At 34.0% G+C, this 21,784-nt stretch overlaps 2 protein-coding genes across 2 annotated transcripts; both read right to left on the bottom strand.

Moving 5' to 3' along the window:
* Positions 1–8,949: 8,949 nt before the first annotated feature.
* Positions 8,950–9,654, bottom strand: LOC124943648 (52 kDa repressor of the inhibitor of the protein kinase-like). The gene has a single exon (XM_047484128.1). It carries the CDS (start codon positions 9,652–9,654, stop codon positions 8,950–8,952), a length of 705 nt encoding a protein of 234 aa, XP_047340084.1.
* Positions 9,655–13,440: 3,786 nt separating this feature from the next.
* LOC124933910 (ras-related protein RABC2a-like) lies at positions 13,441–17,423 on the bottom strand. Its single transcript, XM_047474355.1, has 6 exons — positions 17,204–17,423; positions 16,582–16,650; positions 15,240–15,305; positions 14,559–14,680; positions 13,883–14,011; positions 13,441–13,783 (listed from the first exon to the last, which is right to left on the bottom strand). The coding sequence occupies exons 1-6, from the start codon at positions 17,379–17,381 to the stop codon at positions 13,682–13,684; spliced, it is 666 nt and encodes a 221-aa protein (XP_047330311.1). The 5' UTR covers positions 17,382–17,423; the 3' UTR covers positions 13,441–13,681.
* Positions 17,424–21,784: the final 4,361 nt, after the last annotated feature.

Raw genomic sequence — 21,784 nt, 5'->3', positions numbered from 1 at the left:
ACCGTAAGAATCTTCTACAGTTCCTCGCACCGCCATTAGGGCCTTTTCTCTAGACCGCCAAGCCTTATTATAAGACAACTTTATTCCATAAGTAGTCTGTATGTCTTCCATTATTTTCTTGGGCATGTGGTCATGGTGATGGTCCATGTACTTGCTCTTCATGCATTCCCCAAACACCCATGCTGGTGCTGGCCTTTGATTCTCTTGCCTCGTCACAATTGAACAGGTATGATCTTTTACGAATTTACGAATCTCAAACATTTCCGAGGAATTTACTCTGACAGCACGCAGTCTCCACTTGCAATTCTTATCCAAACATTTCACAACCCAAAGTTCTTTTTTTGACTTCAACACTTTGAATTCAAAATGATTAGTCATGGCATATTTATATAACCTCAGCTGAAGTTCTTTTTTATTCTCAAACAAAGAACCGACTTCCAATCCGATTCCGGTACTTACTGCCTCATGTAAAGGATTTTCACTACTTGGTATGCTACTAGCAACCCATTCACTGCAGCTTGGTTGAGTACGATCAACAACATTGTTTTGTTGTGTACTAGGAACCCAAGAACCGCTTGGATTTGGATTGGTACTAGGAACCCAATCAGAACTACTAGGTTGGGTAATAGGAACCCAATCATCATCAGCATCATCCCCCACATTCAGACGCAAATGTTCATCTTCAATGTCATTTTCAAAGAAAACCTCACGCTGCATCGGGAAGACGTCGGGGTCATCAATTTCTGGAACAGCTACACTTTCTTGAGTTGGTAGTGACTTCTCTACTAAGGATACACACAATGGAGTGCGGTTGTGGACTGAAACTGCTTCATGTAAAAAGAACTCCACATCCACATCTTTTTTTATATCAGTTATATAAGAAAATTTGGCAATCATGCCAGGAGCATTATACTTGGCTTGAAGCAATAAATCATATCTAGATTTGTCAACATCGGTAGCAGAATAAATTTGATCAACTAATTGGGCATAAGTAGAATTTTGGGGAACAATCATACCGCTGTTTGACTTTGCAGAAAAATGAGTAAGATCGTCCGTAGTTTTCCACTCTCCATCAAAGTAAAGAAGTACAGGTACTTGAGCTGCAATTGAAAACAGTTCAACAACATCACAAGAATTCAAAAAAGTAGTTATTCTAAGTTGGATTTTAAAAGCCTCCAAATTTTAATCTGAAAGATAATACAATAATATATTATGTTAATTAAGAAAATATATCTTTTGTACATAATCATTTTGTCTATCAAAAACAACTTTAAATAAGAAAGTAGCAGCTACAGAGACAACAAATCCTAATCCTAAACCCTCTCTATATTATATTAAAGCTATAATTATTGTGTTAACCATAGGATGATGATAGGTAAATTGAGAATTTAGTCAAGGGTACAACACATACAAGTAAATAGACACCAACTAAATAACATCTTCAAATAAGTATTCAAATTGAACAAACTTTGTTTCTTACAAGACTCTAATGAAATCAAGTCTATCAGTACTAACAAATAATAACATATAACAATTGTTAAGTGTAAATGAACTAACTGAAAGAGAAATATGATTGAGTAAAGACTGTTTATACCAAAACCATATATATACCCAGCTTTATACTCTATCAAGTTCAAAATTTATCATCATTGTTAATAAATAAGCCAAGGTTCAATATATAAGAAACAAGCCATAGAAGTACAGGTTAGGGTTTGATGATAAACAATTTCAGATATTATTCTTCCTTTCAATTCAATTCATTTCTTCTAACTGAATCTTTCATCTCTCTTACTCTCTTAGTAATGATAACTAAGAGTGTTTACGTAATCAAATCATTTCAATCATCCACAAATTACCCTTACTTTATTTGAATAGCATTTTAAATATTACATAAACATACCCATTTTGAGAACGAAGAGTAGTGGGTAAGCTGCTGCTGCTCGTGGTCGGGTTGTTCAGGGTATCGTGGTGTCGTCGTAGTCGTCCGCTGCTGCTGCTCGTGGTCGAGTTCTTCAGGGGAGGGTCGAGTCGGAGTGGCGAAAGCGAGAGAAGAGAGAAGGGGAAATTAAGGATTCGTGGTTTTGTTATAAATTAGGGCACAAAAATAATATATACGATGAAAGACGTGAATTGTTATTCACGTGTTTCATCTAAAACACGTGAATAAACTCACGCGTTTTATTGTGAAATGCATTCACGTGTTTCATCTAAAACACGTGAATAAACTCACGCGTTTTAATGTGAAATGCATTCACGCGTTTCATCTAAAACGCGTGAGTTTATTCACGCGTTTTAGATGAAACACGTGAATAGCAACATTGTTCTTTGTTCCTTGTTGTTTGAGTTATGTGGTGAATATGCGTGAATAACAACATTGTTCCTTGTTGTTTGAGTTATGTGGCGAATAACAACATTGTTCCTTGTTGTTTGATTATACACAATACACGTGAGTTATGAGGATAAGTTATGATATTGTTAACATAAGTAATAAAGCATAAATAGAAGAATATTCAGTAATATAAACCACCATAAATCATAAATATCCAAATTAAGTATTGTTATAAACCATAAATATCATAAATATCAAAAATAAGCCATAAATAGAAGAAGAACAGTAAGTCTAAACAACTCCAAATTAAGTAAGCAAATGCTGCAAATCACAAGCAGCAACAGATTGAAGCAACTTTGTATGAGGAACAACATGTTCATCCAATATGCTTGACAAAGCAGCCGCTGTCTCAAAAAGCCAATTGTCGGGGAGAACATCAAAATCCTTTTCAATTGATCGATACCTGCTGTCTATCTCGAAGTATACTATTATAGTTTTCGCATCCCTTGGCTCAGCAAATGGATAATCTGGATTATCCGATTCTTTAATAGTACCACCTCCAGCAACTATTAACTCAATGAGATCCTGTTTGTAAAGTGTGTTGAAATTCCCTACAAATATAAAAATGTAACCGTCGAACAGTTTCGAACGCTGAAAAACCAACAAAGAAGATAATTTCAGTTATCATGCAAAAAAAGAAAAAGTACAGATAGGAGGAATAATACCAAACTCACATTATTCAACAACAGAAGTCTGCCTTTTCTAGGACCACCTTGGGCTCCATGATTATCATGTTTAACCTCATAAGGTTCCTCATCAACACAGTTTTCGGTTTCCAATGATGATTTTATCCCTAAACAAATGTGTATGAAAATAATTTTTAATCTAATTTAACAGACATATGTATGAAAATAATCTTGTTAACAGAGACTCACAATCAATAGTAAGGACCCATTTCCCGTTCAGAATTGCCTTCAATACTTTTTGAGTTCGGCCGCATGCACCATTGGGATCAGTGTAAGCAATAACATGAGTTACATCTTCTCTCCACTTCGGAGACACCCTTGCACCAAAAGTGCGAGCAAATTCAACTATCAACAACTGTGTAAAACAATAATATAATGGTTATTACATACAAAACTAGTTAATATGGACATAGTAGAGAGAATAGAACATACATTATTTTCAGGTGATAATTGATTGGGACATAAGGTCATAACAGTGTTTGTTGCCTGCATATTATAAAAAAAAAAAGAGTTGAACGAACTGAGAAAACAATTTTATTAAAATCCATTTTAATACATACCATTTTGTTGAACGAACTGAGAAAACCACACGGCAGCTCCTGATCTAAATACTACAATATCCATCATTATAAACAGTAGAATATACATCAATAGCTAACCATACAATATTCATGTAATTGAAAATCAACAATCAATCAGTATATATAGGAAAACCAAACCTTAAACCCTAAATACAACAATATCCATGAATATGAATGGCAGAATATACATGGAAACCTAACCCTAAACATAAATACTATAATATCTATCAATATAAATGGCAAAATATACATCAAAACCTAACCATAAACCTAAATACATCAATATCCATTATAAACAGCATAATATACATCAAAACCAAACCCTAAACCTAAATACATCCATATAAATGGCAGAATATACATCGAAACCTAACCCTAAACCCAAATACTTCGATATACATAGGAAACGGCATAATATACATCAAAACCAAACCTTTACCCCTAAATACACCAATATCCATGAATATAAACGGTAAATATACATCAAAACCTAACCCTAAACCTAAATACTTCGATATACATAGGAAACGGCATAATATACATCAAAACCAATCCTTTAACCCTAAATACATCCATATCCATGAATATAAACGGTAAATATACATCAAAACCTAAGTCTAAACCCTAAGCCCTAAACTGACCTGATGATGTTGAAGAACGATGATGTTGGAAGGATCTCGAAGATGTTGAGGAACGATGATGTTGAGGAACAATGATGTTGAGGAACGCTGATGTTGAGGAACGATGATCTTGATGGATGTGGGAATGGAAAGTCGGCCGCAGTCGGAGTGGGAGGGAGAATCGGGGAGGTTTTGTTTAAAATTAGGGCGTGAAAATTATATATAAGACTAAAGACGCGATTTACCATGGACGGGATTTAATCTAAATCGCGTGAGTTCATCACCGCGATTTAGATTAAATCGCGTGCATGGTAAATCGCGTACATTTAAAAACGCGAATTACGAATCACGCGTTTCATCTAAATCGCGGTGATTAACTCACGCGATTTAGATGAATCGCGTGATTGGTAATTCGCGTCTTTGAGCGTAAGAAATGGCGCCGAAGGGGTATTTCCGACATTTCGCAGGGCAAAAGGGCCCTTTTTGCCAACTTTAGTAGGCGGGGGCCCTTTTTGGAATTTCCCCTGTTATGGGGGCCATTTCATCAAATTTCCCAAAAAATATGTCTCTTTATTATTCTTTAATTCTTTATCTTTTAACTTTTCTTTAAATAAAAAATGTTATTTTTCTCTTATCTTCTTCATATTCATTCCTTAACCTCTTTTAAAACTTCATTTTAATATTTTTCTTCAACTCTACAATAAAATTATTGTTTTTTCAACATTTACAACATAAATATGTAGATAAGGTAAGTAATGTTTTAATTTATTTTTCAACATTTAAACTTATTAATTTTAAAATTATTTATTATTTAAAAAATTATGGTTCTTATTCTCCAACTTATATAATCTTATAAAAATTTAATCAAATAATGGGTATCCGGGGAATCGGAGATGGGGTATAAAGAGAGGTACCCATCGAGGTCAAGTTCGGGTAGTAAAATGATAATCTAGTTCAGGGATGGTTACTTAACTATCCGACGGGTAGGGTACTCGTTGCCATCATTAGACACTCATTCTTACATCCTAATTTATAATTTAAAAAGTAATTTTGAGATTTTCATGAATGAAAGTAATTTGGGAAGAATGTCAATTTTATCTACAAAGTTGGATGAAGGTGTTAAATTTATTATTAAAGTTGTAAAATTCTATTTATGTATATAATCTTGACAAAAAGTGTCAAATTTTTTTTTTTTAACAGAATTATTTAACAACGTTAAATTTTTGTTGACATGGCATTGCCACGTCATATTCACATATTATATATATATATATATATATATATTATAATCCAATTTTCATTTCAAACATACTTTTATCATACAAATAAAATAAATTAAAACCTCTTTAAGCTCTGTATTCCGACGAGTGCACAGTAGTTTTGAAACCAAACGACAACGCCCCTATGCAAGTTTCACCTTTCTTATAGGATTTAGGGTTTCAGCATTTTTTCATCGCTTCTACTTTTCTATTTCCTTCCCGCATAATTCCACTGTCGACTGAAATTCTCATTCCGCCTATTCCACCGTCGACTGAAATTCCCTTCTGCACAGTTACCGTCGCCGCCTGATCTTCTGCATCATCACTTCAGTTCAAATGATGGCAAATTGACATTAAGGCACCCAATGATTTACAATTTCATCAAATTAATTAGTTTAATTTGATCTGAATAATTCATGTTTTCTTAGTTGTTGTTTTCTGATCTTTAGCTTAATTCGTTCAATTTTATGATCACTAGTAACAGTGTTTAAGGAATGAGAGTATTGTTCGGATCTTTTGCCCAAATGTTTGTTCAATTTTGCTATTATTTGCTTCTTTCAATTCTATTTAGAATTTAAGATCTTCCAATCCACCTCAACTTTCAGAGTCATCATGCTTGACAAGGATACTAAAAGATCTACACATGACATCAATGGCCAAGGATGAGGAGATGCTGGATTATTTCAACGGCGCAAAATTTAAATGGATCTCGCATGAGGTGAAATCATCGAGTCGAACAGATGAAGATTCTCAAGATTTTTACTCTCGGCAATCATGAGACCAGAAGATTAGCGATGGTAGTCCATGGACCGGCGTTAATCTGGTTCATCCTGCAATACATTGGCGAAGGAGGGAGATATAAAGAAGATGATAATCGAAGATCTGGATATGTTCATCAGGAGGAAGGAGTTTTAGAGGACAGTAGAAGAGAGGATACTTGCTATATGGTCCTTCGGGCACCGAAAAATCGAGCTTGATCGCTGCTGCGATTGAGAATTACCTGAATTTTGATATCTATATATGATCTGGAGCTGACCTCTATTCATGGTAATTCGAATATGAGGAGACTGTTGATTTGACGACGAACAAGTCGATTCAAAGTTGTGGAAGATAGAGGATAGATATTGAGGAGGACGTGGTACCGCATTACATTGGCGGCTGAGAAAGAGAAAGTCCGACGGATTAATCGAGAGGAATGAAGGTATGAGTTAGGGATCTGGTGACGAGATCGGAATTACATTGGCGTCTGAGAAAGAGAAAGTCCGGAGGATTAATTAAGAGGAACGAAGGTATGAGATCGGCGGCAACGGGATAACAATTATTGAAGTCGGAAAGTTGTGCAATTTGGAAAACATGAATGTAGGGATAACATTAAAGTCATGTTTAAATGATTAAATTGGGTTATAAAAAATATGTATATATAAAATATGTGAATATGACATGACATTGCCATGTCAACCAAATTTTAACGCCGTTAATTAATTCTGTTAAGAAAAATAAATTTGACACTTTTTGTCAAGATTATATACATAAATAGAATTTTACGACTTTAATAATAAATTTGACACCTTCGTCCAACTTTGTAGATAAAATTGACATTCTTCCCAAAGTAATTTTGTAGTCAACAATGCATGCCCAAAATGACTCCGAAAGACATTTGAATGAAACAAATTTCAAGATTGAATGGTTTGTACATGATTTAACATCTTCCTAAGAGCAATGGGTAAATCAATAGAAGAACTATCATGATTAGTTGTTGTACCTGAAATTTATGTTAGACTCGGGTCCGAGGAGGATTCATAGACGAGTGCAAGTTGTGTTTTTTGTTGCACGTAAACCTTTAGCTCTTTTTGGGACGATGGTGATGTGATGATGGGTTTGGACAATTGTGGTGTGATTGTGGGTTCAGACAATGATGATGTGATTGTGGTTCGGACGATGGTGATGTGTTTATGGGTTCGGCAGTGCCGGACCTAAGATTTATGGTGCCCTAAAAACTTAATATTCATACATATATTTTTTATCGATTTAAATATAATAGTATTTGTAACATGAATTCTAGAAATAAAATATCATCAAAACAATATGTCATAAGTAAATACTAAAATAACAAAGAAGACCCAAACAAAATATAAAATTCATGTTTCGAACTAGTACATAGTCACTTGAATATTACTCGTCTCGCATTTTTTGAAACGAAAGTATTGATCAAGTTTGCATAATCAACTTTCTCAATAATTTTTTTCTCGATAGATAACATAGCTAACCTATTTAGTCGTTCTTGCAACATAGTTAATCGAAAATAAGTTTTAATCAACTTCAATTTGGAAAAACTCATTTCCGCAGATGCAACAGTAACTGGTATAGTCAGCAAAACTCGTTATGCGATATAGGAATTTGGATAACAACCATCCATTGTTTTCAAATAATTCAGCACCTCAATCGCTCTTTTTGCTTCTCCGGGTAATGAATGTCTTAACAACTTTAGTTCTAGAAATAAATCTGATCCATCAACATCGGAGTGCCCATCATGTGTTAAAGAATTTTGAAGATTGACACATGAGCTCAAGAGACCCTCATCATCAATAGACTTCAACTTCTCCAAACTAAATAAAAACCCAAAGGTTTCTTCGTACTTTTGAAATTGCTCAAACCGAGTTTGAAGTGAAGAAAGAGCTTGATGAATTATAAATAAAAAGTAATTAACTCGAAAAGATTCTTTAGGAGATTGAGTTACCTCTTCACTGTTTATATTATCAAATTGTCTCTTTCTCCGAATGATGCGTTTTTCTCGGAAAATAGGTTCAATTCTCATTTCACTTACAATATGTTCGGCTTCAACCATCAAATCAATATTCTCTAAACTCTTGGAGAAAAGAAATAAGCCCCTTTAACTGTCCGATAACAACATCAATATCCATTTTTTCTGATTGGAAAAACTTACTGACAATGTTAATCTCATATAATAACTGTACCAAATTATCATTCCTGTTAGGAATTCAAAATTCTCAAGTTCAAATGATGTCAAGCCCTCAGCTTCACTCTTTATTTTTGAGTCATAAGAAGTGTTTGCCAAATCAATTAAAACATCTCGTATTTTTGAAGTATGGTCTTTTATGGACTTCACACTTTCAACATGGCTTTCCCATCGTGTTTGTGATAATGGCTTGACCGTAAGACCTTGTACATGATCTTTGAAGATTTTCCACCGCTTGGTAGAAGAAGAGAATAATGAATATATGCGTTGTATAACACCAAAAAAGACATCGCTTAAGGACAACAATTTACCATATCACATAGTGTAAGATTAAGATTGTGGCATCCACATGGAGTGTAGAAAGCTCTAGGATTAATTTCAAGTAATCTATTTTGTACACCATTGTGCTTGCCTTTCATATTAGATCCATTGTCATATCATTGACCTCTTATAGCGTCAATCGCAAGTTCGAGATTGCTCAAAATATTTTTAAGTTCTATAAAAAGCCCAAGCCTAGAAGTTTCATTAACTTTCAAAAATCCAATCCAAAATTCTTCAACCACTATTGCATTTTCTGAATCATCCACACATCTAATTACAAGGGACATATGTTCCTCGTGACTTGCATCTGGAGTGCAATCAAGTATCACAGTGAAATACTTTGCATGCTTAATTTTTGCAACAATTAAACTTCTTACTTCAGCTGCCAACATCTGTATCAATTCATTTTGGATTTTGGGCCCAAGATAAGTGTAATGAATCTGTCGTTTTTTAAAACGCCGAAGATGTTCCTCCATTATTGGATCAAAATCGACAATCATTTCAATTAACTGCAAAAAGATTCCATTATTCTCAACATAAAGCTTTTCACAATCTCCTCGAAGTGCTAAGTTATTTTTCGCAATTCTTTGCACGACTGCAATTATTCTCTTCAATACTTGTTTCCAATGTTCTCTCTCTTTGTTAATTGTTACTTGCACACTTTCATCAATTGTCTTTTTCTTTTGAAGTCTTCTTTCTAATTCAATCCAACTAGTCATACAATCAATATGATCTTTACTAGTTTCATGAAGATTGAGGCATCGACTGATATTCTTCCAATCTTTGTATCCTTCGTCAGCCAGATAACCAAGTTTTTCCATGGTTCTCTGAGGTTTGAATAACTTACAACAAAAATAGAAGATATTGTCCATATAAATAGAGTACACTAACCATCTTCTGTCACTTTTCTCACCATTTGTCAATTATCTCTTATAATGTGATGGATTGAAATGTCTTCCAGTGTTATCAAGAGAAACCAAAATATCATCATATCTTTTACGACCTCTTTCAACCAAAAAGTCCCTAATATTTTGCATTTTGTCCCAATTTCCTGGATCATCAACATTTAAAGGAAATAAAATCTTTTGATATATATCTCCATCAGTGTCACTTTTAGACATACTTACATCGTTCTCATTTTTAGACTGTTTTGGGTCTTCATTGCGAAGTTCATTCAATTCACCATGTTCCCGATCATTCAACTTATCATCGATGTCATTCTGGTTCACTTGCTCTACTATTTGATCGCTTGTGAAATACTTATTGTTAGATAAATTAAGACCGGTTCAAATAAACCTAACTTAAATAAACTTTCCATGCAGGAACAAGGAACCGGACCGGATGAACAAGAAAACCAACTAAAGAAACCTAACCGGTCAAGCTACCAAACCGATCAAGAGTATTCGGAACGTGACCGCACAAAGAAAGGATCGGTCAAAGCTCAAAACCGGAATCATCAAACAGCCGATCATTCACAAGACAAGAATAACCGGAAGAAGTCCGGTTACATCACTACCAAAAGACATTCGGCCAAGTCAAATGACCGACCAGTACAAGAAGACAATTTGGGTATCTGTTGAGAATGATACCAAAGGAACAGACTGAATACTTCCATATCCATGCAAGTCTGAGGAAAGACTGTAGGCTGCAGAAAACAGTACTACCGGATCCTTCTACTTCGGGATAAGCCAGAAAGGAAATCTTCCAAGTACAGACAACTGTCCAAACAGACAGTGCCTATATCTAGTAAAAGACAAACCCAGCAGGCTTGTCCTACACACCGGAAGAACAGACCGCCAGGTCTGAGACATAATACCAGGTCTGAGATTGACCATCAGGTCTGAGGAGACGACCGCAGGTCTGAACCTCTGAAATACTGAATCACTGCACTTCTGATCAGCCAATCAGATTCAAGGCAGTGAAATATGACCGTTGGCATATTTCACCTATAAAAGGAGGCAGTTGCAGAAGAGTAAATGCGGGACAACAAAGTGACTTAAGCGGGACATTAAGAGACAACTGTGATATTGAGATATTAAGAGCATTTACTACAAGTGATAGAGTGTGCTGTTCTAGAAAGCCTAAGTGTTGAAAGTTAAAGTGTGTTTTACAATTTCGGTGTAAATTGTAAGAGTGTTATCGAGCAGGAAATAAGTCTCGATCGGCCTGTACTTGTATTCCTTAGTGAATATCCTTCTCGCAGTTTCGAGAGGAAGGGGTGACGTAGGAGTTTTATCTCCGAACATCCATAAAATCTGTTGTGTTATTTACTTTCTGCCGGCTTCATTATATAACCGACTAACTTAACCATACCGCTCCAAACCGACTTTATACTAACCATACCGAATATCCAGATTACCGAAACCGACCCACCATTTCCAAATCTCCATCATCCGAAACCGACCGTGCCTATCATACAAGCGTGCCGCTTCAACCTGAAAGCAAATCTCTTCCGCGCTTGAACCTAGTTCAAGGATTTGTGACAGGTTGTGTAGTATTGAAACCCCGGTGTTAATCTCTAACCGGATTAACCACCACCCTACGAGTGAGAACCGCTAACCGGTCCAACCCCCGGTCCACCAGCGGCGACCTAGATCCTAACACTTATTAAGGCTTCCTACTTGGCTTTGAATTAAAGCATTTTCCTTTTATTTTTTGTTTTTTTTCTGCCCCAGACAATTGTTTTCTTATAGGAGGCATGCTTGATAAAACTCTAAATACTAATCTGCATTAAAAATTTATAGATTAAGCAGCATTCTATGAATCTATGATTAACCACAATGTTGCACTTTTGCTATGCAATAATGCAAGATATAGATTGTGAATCCACCATTTCACCAAACAAGTCCTCAACAACAAAAAATAATCAAGTAAATCGAACCAAAATCTCACCGAAATCGGAGGAAGAACTCTAGTGGGCAGTGACACAGTGCCGAGAAACAAGGCTAGAACGAGCGAAAAAGGCCCAAAAGCTTGGGGAAGGAGACGACCGAGTTTTCTGCTCCGATTCCGGCAAGCTGGAGCCTGGAGGATCGACGACGGGCTTGGGGTTTGGGGGAAGTGTTTACTTTTCTTTTTCCAGAATGCTTGTTCTTATTTTTTTTCTTTTTCCTTGATTTTGTTGATAAATGGGAATCGTGCGATTTTTTTCTCCAAGTAAGATAGTGTTTTTTATTTTTTTATTTTTTTGGATACAAATTAAGTTAGGGCTTATCATTGATAGGTTATCAATTATTATTTATGGGTTTTTTAAAAATAAGCCCATGAACATATCATTATAATTATTTTTTTTTAAGATTTTGGTGCCCCAAAAATATTTGGGCCTGAGGCAATTGCCTCACTTATTATACAGCAGGTCCGAGCCTGTCCGAGCCTGACCCTACCTACCTCCCACCCTACCTCCCTAAACATTATTATTTATAAAACATGAGGGTAACAAATGTATACTTGTAAAAAAAAGTAACAAATGTATGGTGTACACTAGATATCAATATCACAACCGCGTAAACTAGATATATGGAGAAGCCTTCGACTAAGGCAGCTCATTTTTTAAAAATATTAAGCTATTTAGTCTTAGTTAAATTTATTATAATTTAAAAAATAATATATTAATAGTTTATTGGTTTTGGTTATGAATTCAAATCTCATCAAACACAAATTTTTTATCAATTTTTTAAACTAAACCTATGCAACTAAAATATGGCAGTTCAAGAACTCATGTTATCACACTAGGACCATAATGGTACACTCAAGTCTGTCAAAATCTCGAGTTAACTCTTAAAATCTTACGATTTTACGATTTTATATGAGGTTAACGAGTCTGATTTTAAGTAAACACTTAAATTGGTAAACTCTTACGATTTTAAATTTACGATAATAAGATTTTACGATTTTACAAGTTTATAAATAATTTCGATTTTACAATTTTATACGATTTTACGTTTAAAAAACAAATTTATATTTAAAAATTAAAAAATAAAGTTATTATTTTTTAAATAAATAAATTAATATAATTAATTTTGTAAGAATAATTGTTTTTATAGTGTTATTTATTTATTATTATTATTCAATTAATTTTATATTTATTTATATATATTTTTAAAATTGGTTAGGTATGTTTGGCCTCACTTGCTGGAAGATATGGTAATGGGGAATAGGCAGATTTATTAAGGGGAAGTTGTTCAGTTGTACAATGCTCGACCTGTTTAAAAGATGGAAAGTTGGTACGGAAATTTGCTAGAGAGAGAACCGCTATACCTGGTTGCCTCCACCGCCGGTATCAAATACTTAATGATTTTACGTAAACACTCAGTCTGGGTACACACGTAAACACTCAAAATTTTTGACAGTCTGGGTACACTAGATATATTAAAGACTACACATCTGATTAATAACAATAATCACATCTCCTAATCATTAGACATTTCACATCATTATCTCAAATATTTCTTTAGAACAAACGATTGGATTAACCTCTAGATCTAAAATCAGTACTTGCATTAGGCAAACTAACATCACAATTTGTAAACTCAATATTTATGTCAATCATATAAGTCCGAGGTGAAGAGTCTAAGGGGACGAATTCAACATAAAAATTTATAATCACAATTTGTAAACTCAATATTTATGTCAATCATATAAGTACGAGGTCAAGAGTCTAAGGGGACGAATTCAACATAAAAGATTTATAACATAAAAGATTTATAACCTTATTTCATCCTCCCAACTTGAGTAAATGAACCAAACATAGTTTTTCCCTGTAGACATACACACAAACATATATCCATGATACACTATTATTTCCACAACTCATCTTCCTTCTCAAGAATCTATCTTGCTAATTTCATCCTAAGAGCAACATCCTCTTTCATGGTGCACCTGCTTTTGGCTCCAAATCTGTCTCTTAACAGTTACAGATCCTTTCTCCAATAGACTAGGTTTCTCCAGTATCTATAAAAACATTAAATCAAATCTATCAGACTATGCCAATGGTAAATCTCAGCAGTCATAATAACAAAAACCTGAAATTGATGAAGGAGAAAATTGTACCTTGAATATTAGCTGTCTAAAGCATTCATCAACTTTATCCCTAGTTTTTGCACTACATTCAAAAAATAAACATTTATGCTCCTCTGCTAGAGACATCCCTTCTTTCCTGCTTACCCTCCTTTCACTGTCCTGTAATTAGAATCGATAAACTCATTTCAACTTTCTTTTTTCAGTTAAATATACAAGCTAGTCAGTTATCTATCAAATAACAATAGTTGTCATAATAGAGTATTTTATGACAACTATTATCATAAGAAATATCCTGTGAAAGTTATTTAAGAAATAAATAAAGTAATAACATAATCAAAGCTAGAATTATATATCATCATATGTAGTATCAGTTTGTTTAAGTTCAATTATTGTTGCTTTGTGAGTTTGAAAAACCTATTGCTAACATTTCATTTTCAATTGGGATGTAACAAATTGGTAAGATGAGTGGGTTGATTTTCTCGTCCATTTCCCATATGTTAGTTCGCTGAATTTTTTTTACCATTGGTTTAATAGCTCATTTTACATAGTAGACACTAGTATTGACTACATAAAACAAGCAGTAGAAGAGTTAATCACGCATTTGCTGCACTAAAATCATAACTTTCGCCTAGATAGACGTATAGAACACCTTCACTGAGAATATTGAAACAAACCCATCAGTTAAAAAAGAGAGTATGTGACATACCATGTCAACTTTATTACCTACAAGGATCTTGACACATTCCTGATTTGCGCATGCCTTGTCAGCTTCCTTTGCCCATATCTTTGACAAGTTTGTGAAGGTTTCACGTCGTGTTACATCATACACTGGAAGAAAAGGAATAAAAAAGTCCAGTAACAGAGTTAATCAAATATTATCCATTATGGATTATAGACTGAAACTTATTCAAACAAGGTAACCAAATAAAAATCCAATTAAGAAATCAGATTAGATCATAACCCGAATAACAGCACCATCTATCTACTCATCTTGTTATTACAAGAAAGACAGGAAAGTATCAAGGCAACAACAGAGTTAAAAGTGAACTTGTATTTATGTTTCATTTTGGAAATATAATATGAAGAACAGTGAAGGGCAATGGCAAATGGAACTAAAATTGCAGTTAACGTCAACGTTTGATATACAAAGGAAATCCAAATGGTAATGTAATCCTATTACAGGCTTAGACTTGGATTAGATTTTCATTTGAAGTTTGATCTGAAAAAAAGTAGAGTTCAATACAGTTTAATTGAAAATCCATCCTATTCGCCAAAAAGAATTGGTTTGGTTTGGATTTTCAAATTTATCGCCTTCATTCTCAATGATAACTATCACTAGATTCAACATATGTTCTGCCAATGTTTCATGTAAAAATTTGCAGCTTACCAAGAATTATTGCATGAGCACCTCTGTAATAAGAGCCTACTAGCGTTCCAAACCGTTCTTGCCCAGCTGCAATGAAAGTATTCTTTGATTCAATTGCACTATGGGCACAAATTGCATTAGTTATATGTGCAAAGGTAATAGACAACATATAATCGACATTTAACATTCTAACATTGAAAAGTACAAAGACCCGTGCATTGCAAAGTATGTCGCATCATGCCACTTTGAAAAATATATATTTTGTTTTGCTAGAATATAGATTTCATATATCCGTAGAATTTAAGTGATTACAATAATATCTCATATTATAAAATAATTATGACATGATTAAGGATAATCATATGTGGTTGAATTTATTTAAGATACAATTACTTTATGGTATTCTATAAACAATTGATCTATATGGTTCTCTACATGGTAAGAGCTTTTGGTTAAGATTTAAAGGTTTTCTTTTCTTTTGCCTCCCCGATAGTAACATAGCTTTCTACTATTGTGTCTAATATGTTCATCATTTCATCACTTAATTGGACTTTTGTTTTAACATTAGAATCTACTTTTAGCCAATCAACTTTTTTGAAAAAATGATACATAGAAAAAGTGATAAGTGTGAAGGCCACACATGTCACTAGATCCAAATAACCAGGTCACCACCACCAAAAGAGAACAAAAGAGTGGACCTAATAAAACAAAGAGGAATATGAATAAAGCATTTAAAAAATGTCAACAAGTTCTCAATTATGAGACATGGGTTGGTCCCCCCAAGAGTCCAAGTGACCTGAACTAGATTTGTCTAGCACTTGTTCGACCATCATAAAAAAAATGCAACTATATCCAGATAGACCAGACAATGATCTCGAACGAATGATTCTTTCCGCACATGAAACCCTTATCGCAACTCTATAGGAAACATGCTGAGAACCCTCCAGGGTAGCTCATACAAGTTTGATTCCCACTAAGAACACATTGAAGTGGGGATTGTGCTAGATTCCTCAAATGAACAAACACTAGTCGTAAAAAAAAGAAAGACATGCAGAGACCATCAAAACATCATTGCCAATTGCCAAAGGAACAATGATTAAAGTGTTACAATCCATTGTTATATCTAAGTTAAAAATCCTTAACATATAGAGCCTATTTGAAAATGACAAAGAAACAATCAATCTATTTTGAGAAAAACACATTCATTTCATTTGGCATAAAGTGTGACAGGCTGTGTGATTTATTATTATTGTTTATAACACATGACCATGTCAACATACCTATTATGTGAAATCATTATTCTCATTTTGATGATACCAAGAATGAACAAACAACAACAACAACATATTCCTGTTTTACATACCTGTGTCCCAAAATGTAAGTTTCAGTTTCTTTCCAGCAACAGTTAGCTGCCTCATTTTGAAATCTACACCTACTCGGGATGATCAAGGAAACAAACAAACCTTAATCTTACACATTTTACAAAGATTAAAATACAAGATAAAACTATTACCAGTTCAACCATTTTACTGTGAAAAGTGCCAAGTTTCTCCTAAAAAAAGCATACATTGACGGATGAAACTAAATACAGAAAATAAACAATTGTTATCAACTCGAACTTGAAAAAAGACTCGAACCCATAACCTTGTCGAATGAGCTATACCACCCAGCTAAACAGGCCTTCAAAATCAAAACTATCAATCAAATCAAACTAAACACTTTTAATCAACTTTCATACAGCAAATCAGCTAACCAATCATACTTTTTTTTTACTTTTAACACATTCATTTTCTTTCCCCTTTAGTTCAACTTTTAAAGACCCACTTCAATTCAGGTTGTGATGTGCAAGCAAGAATGTTGGGAAAGAAATTCTTTAAGACCTATATACAATAGAGAGAAATCAACCCATTTCTGCATCAATCTTAGTTTTCAAACAAAAAACACTGACAAATTAAGAAGAGAGAAATGAACAAAAGCAACCGTACCAACTGTGGGACTGAGGTCTTGAAGAGAATGAGTGGTAGAGACAAAAGTGAGAAGAAGACTGCTCTTGCCTACCCCGGAATCCCCAATCAGAAGTATCTTAAAAGAGTAATCATAGTTATTAACGATAACACAGTTGCTTCCTTTACCCATTGTCGGTGAACCCATAATCGATTTCATTTCATTTCATTCGTACCAGTTAATGAGGACAAGAGTTATAATATAGAAGGAAGGAAAGGGGGAGATGTATGAAGAGAATTGTGGCGGGTGGGTCATTGAAGATAATAACAAAGCATTTGGCTTTCATTGAGACGGTTGTAATTTTATATGTTTACACGCGCCCTTCTCTCGTTACACCTTCTTCTCTGACTCAGTAGGCCAACAATTGCAGCAGCTTTGGGAACAATCAAATAAGGATGGATGACTGTCTCATGATGATGATTCATCAATCAACTCCAAATTTTATATAGTAAATAAGTAGGGACTGTTTGATTTTACTTATTTTCAAATTAAATATTTTCATATACTTTTTTGAATTTCAAAGTCTAATGATTCTATTAGAACATGCTTATTAACAAACAAAGCAACATAACATTATTTATTATAATTTAAAGTAAAGATAAAATAGTAAATAAACTTATAATTGAAACTCAATTTTTTATTATTATTAGATATGATTCAATAAGCAGGTTTTCTATGAAGAAGACTATTCAATACAGGTAGAAGAACTCGAATCGGTAAAAAATGGAGGAAGCAGAACCAAGTCACGATAATACGGATCCACCCCTTCTTCTTGCGCCAAAGATCTTACCTTACATTTCCTTACATTTCCTGAAGGATTTGAATTGTATATATGAGATTAGGATTTTGAGTCACTTGATTCATTTTCTAGATTAAAAAATATAGAATAACATATTATTTTCTTATTTTTTTAAATTAGCTTTTCAAATTTATAAATGAAATGTATTTGTAAATGTTTTGAAATTAAGTTTTTTAAACTGAGTATTTTTTTTTAAAAATTATGCATTCTAATTTGTCGAGTGAGTGTGGTGATTAAAAACTGAAAAGATAAATTTTGTATTTATTTTTTATAAAACTTTCAGACGACATATTAATTTCAACGTATTTGTTCTATAAATTGAGTATTTTTCAAGGTATGTATATTTCAAATTGTCGAATTAAATTTGGATACCTCAAAAATGTTTAATACTTGAAAATAGTTGAAAAAATTGAAAAATACAAATAATTGTTATTTTTTATAAATATTATAAATCAATTAAGAAAAATAAAAATAGTACGATAAAGGTAAGAATACGAACAAACGTGCGTTTGAGAGAAAGTCTCAAATAACTCAAATTGTTCCGAACATTATATCATATAATTTAAAGTTCAAATCTCGATAAAAACGCTCCAAACTCGAGCATCAAATAATAATTGGGCTAACTTAAAAAAAAAAAAATTCTAGAATCTCCTCAACCTTATTGAGAAGCTCCAAGAATTATGAGTACGAAACACTGACAAGTGACAATGACAAAATAATTAGGTATATATCCTTACCCAGCACTTTCTTGTTATAAATGACTCGCATGCTTAAATATGATTAATTGACATATTTTCGATTAAAATTTTATATTCCGCACATGCATATTTAACCTAGATTCCAGTACATTGATACTCATGGGTCCTTATATTAAGTATATTTCATTCTATCTATTTAATTCTTAAGAGGGACATAAATCTAATCGCATTCATATATTGCAACAATATTATCATGCTCACCTTCTTTTTTTTTATTACTAAATTTTTAGGATGCATATTCTTCCATCATTGCTAAATTTATAGAGTGTCTCAACCTTGTTGATATTCTTAATTTGTTTGTGTTGGAAAATCTTCAAGCCTTTATGAATCCCCATCAAATGTCTTTACAAATGACATTGATTTTTTTTTTTGTGTGTGACAAATAATGAATCAAGATAGCTTAGATATCAAAAGTTCCATTGAGATTTTTCTTGAATGCATGCACATCATCCTTAGAGATGGGTAAAGTTGGGTAGATAAGATATTAAGGAAATGAGAGTGCGGTACAGGTGTCTTATATATAAATACGATTTTACAAAGAAATCACCTAAGGAAGAGAGTCATGTGATATACAATTTTTTTTTTAAATAGTTGTATCGTCTCCTTCTACGTTGAAGCTTATCGTAAATGATATCTCTTATGGTACGTACAACGAATCTGCAGTGATTTAGAATATGCTAACGAACTTACAACTAGGTTCAAAGGAAATGATAGTAAAACTGGAATATCAATCGCTAGCTCTCTAATAATTGAAATAATTGAAATATGAATTATCTTTTGAAATTCTAGATAGGGAAAAATAGGAGATGATACGATTTAGGAATTAGAGAGAAAATGTATATATTACTAAAAATTATACAATTAAATATATATCCATTAATTCAACTATTAACCTTGATTGCCTATGTATTAAAATAATATATTTGTTTTATCCAAAAAAACCCAAATTAATTTCATTACAATTTTTAATTAATTTTATATTAAAATATATAATTTTACATATTCAGCTTAATTAGAAAGAAAATGTATATATTTCTGAAAATTATACAATCAAATAAATATCCATTAATTCAACTATTAATCTTGAAATAATTTTGTTAGGATTGGGGACGCTCTTGGAGGACTGGGGTGTTTCCGGTTTCTGGAAGGGTGACCGCTTATACAACACACAATTTGGTGATAGTTCGGTTAGAGACTATAACCGTTCTCAGCACTACACAAACTGTTACAGACTCTTGAACCGGGTTCAAGGGCGGAAATGTCTGTTTCAGGTTGAAGCAACTTATGCGACTTTAGATGATGTTTTAGAAGGAGTCGGTTTTATAGATCTGAGTGACCGGTTTTCGGAGTACGATTGGTATGAGGTTAGGTTAAGTAAGTAAATAATGAAAGCGAAAGAAAGAACACGAGACAAGGATTTTTATGAATGTTCGGAGCAAACTCTCCTACGTCACCCCTTCTTCTCAGGTTATGAGAAGGATCTCCACTAACTTTTATAGTTATAACAATACCTCCGATCGAGCCCAACTTCGCTACTCGCCGGTTACACCAAACTCACTCTTTGATGTAATACAACAACTCAACACAACACAATATAGAAAGCTTCCGGTTTTAGACACACCGGTTTTGGAATATAGAAGTTTATCTCTCTAACTTAATGCTTTTCGTAATCTGTAACTTGCATTCGTAACTTGCTCACTACTGCATTTAATGAAGACGTTTCGTCCCCCTTTTATAGCTGAGAAGAGCCAACGGTCACTTTTCTTCTCTCTCCTTTGGATTGGTTGATCGTTATCACGCTGGTGCAGAGAGGTTGCTTGCACGCTTCATCTTCCTCAACACCTGGCAGTCATGCAGGCAGCTCTGAGCAGAAGATGACATAGTCAGTTTTTCAGATTTGGACACGTGTTGGACATCCACCTCAGGTTGTCAACTTCGGATCAATAAAGCATCATTGCTTTCCTCGCATGCTTCCGATCGGATCTGATCTTCTTTTATTCTTTCAAGACACGTTTCTTTCGTCATGATACGTCACTCTTGAAGTTTGAATCTTCCGGTTTTATGTCTTGTGCAGTATGATCCGGCTGGTGAGCTTTTGTCTTTGCTGACCGGTTGCTTGAGAAAGTGAAAACCGGTTCCTCTGATCTTTAACTTGATCACTTGAAGCTGGTTTCTTTGAAGTATAGCAGCAACCGGTTTTGATACGCCAACCGGTTCATACGGTTTTGATCTGTATCTGCATATGAAAGTTAACAACTATTTAGTTCGTCTGGCCGGTTCCGAAAATTAACTTACTTAATTTTTCTATCAAGTTCTCCCTTTTTGATTATTTAGAATAAATATTCAAAACTTGTAATGAGTGGCCGGTTTGAAAAACTTTATTTAGAGACTTGAGTATTTATTATTTTTGAGTTTGAAGAAAATGTTTCAAAGACGTGTGTTTGATTTTTGAAGAAGGTGTGTGAAAACTAGCGGAGAGAAATATGATAAAATATCTGAGTTCAGAAACATAGTTAAACAAAGACTGTTTTGAAAGACGAAAATAGAAAGATTAAGGCTTGGATGGTCCCCCTTGTGAAGCTCTTTTTCCAGTTCTTTCTCAAGCTGTCTTCTTTCTTCCTCTTCTCTTGCCTTCCACTCCCTTTCGCGTCTTTCAGCGTCAATCAGCATTCCGGCCCATACACTCGAATGACCGGGAGTCTTTTTGTTGAACCCAAAATTAGCACAGACTGGTTTTGGTAGAGGAAGCGGTGGAGCAATAATTGGTCTGAAGCTTGGAGTTGCGGTTGAGCCTTCAATTGCCCTTCTCTTCCGCTGGTTAAGTTCCTCAGTGTCTTCTTCTTCTTCATCAAGCGGTTGTACATTCAGCACTACTGGTACAACTGCTCTTTGTTCTGCCCGCTTGATTACTTTCGCAACCGCGCTCCGTTTCTTCTTATTCCTTGTGTTCATTGAATGGGACGGTTGAGCCGGTGGAGGTTCCTGGATATTGGCTTGTTCCTCCT

The sequence above is a fragment of the Impatiens glandulifera genome, chromosome 1 (genome assembly GCF_907164915.1).
Source record: "Impatiens glandulifera chromosome 1, dImpGla2.1, whole genome shotgun sequence".
Classification (NCBI taxonomy): domain Eukaryota; kingdom Viridiplantae; phylum Streptophyta; class Magnoliopsida; order Ericales; family Balsaminaceae; genus Impatiens; species Impatiens glandulifera.
The sequence above is the reverse complement of the archived record's forward strand: the minus strand, read 5'-3'. Positions and strand labels throughout refer to the sequence as shown.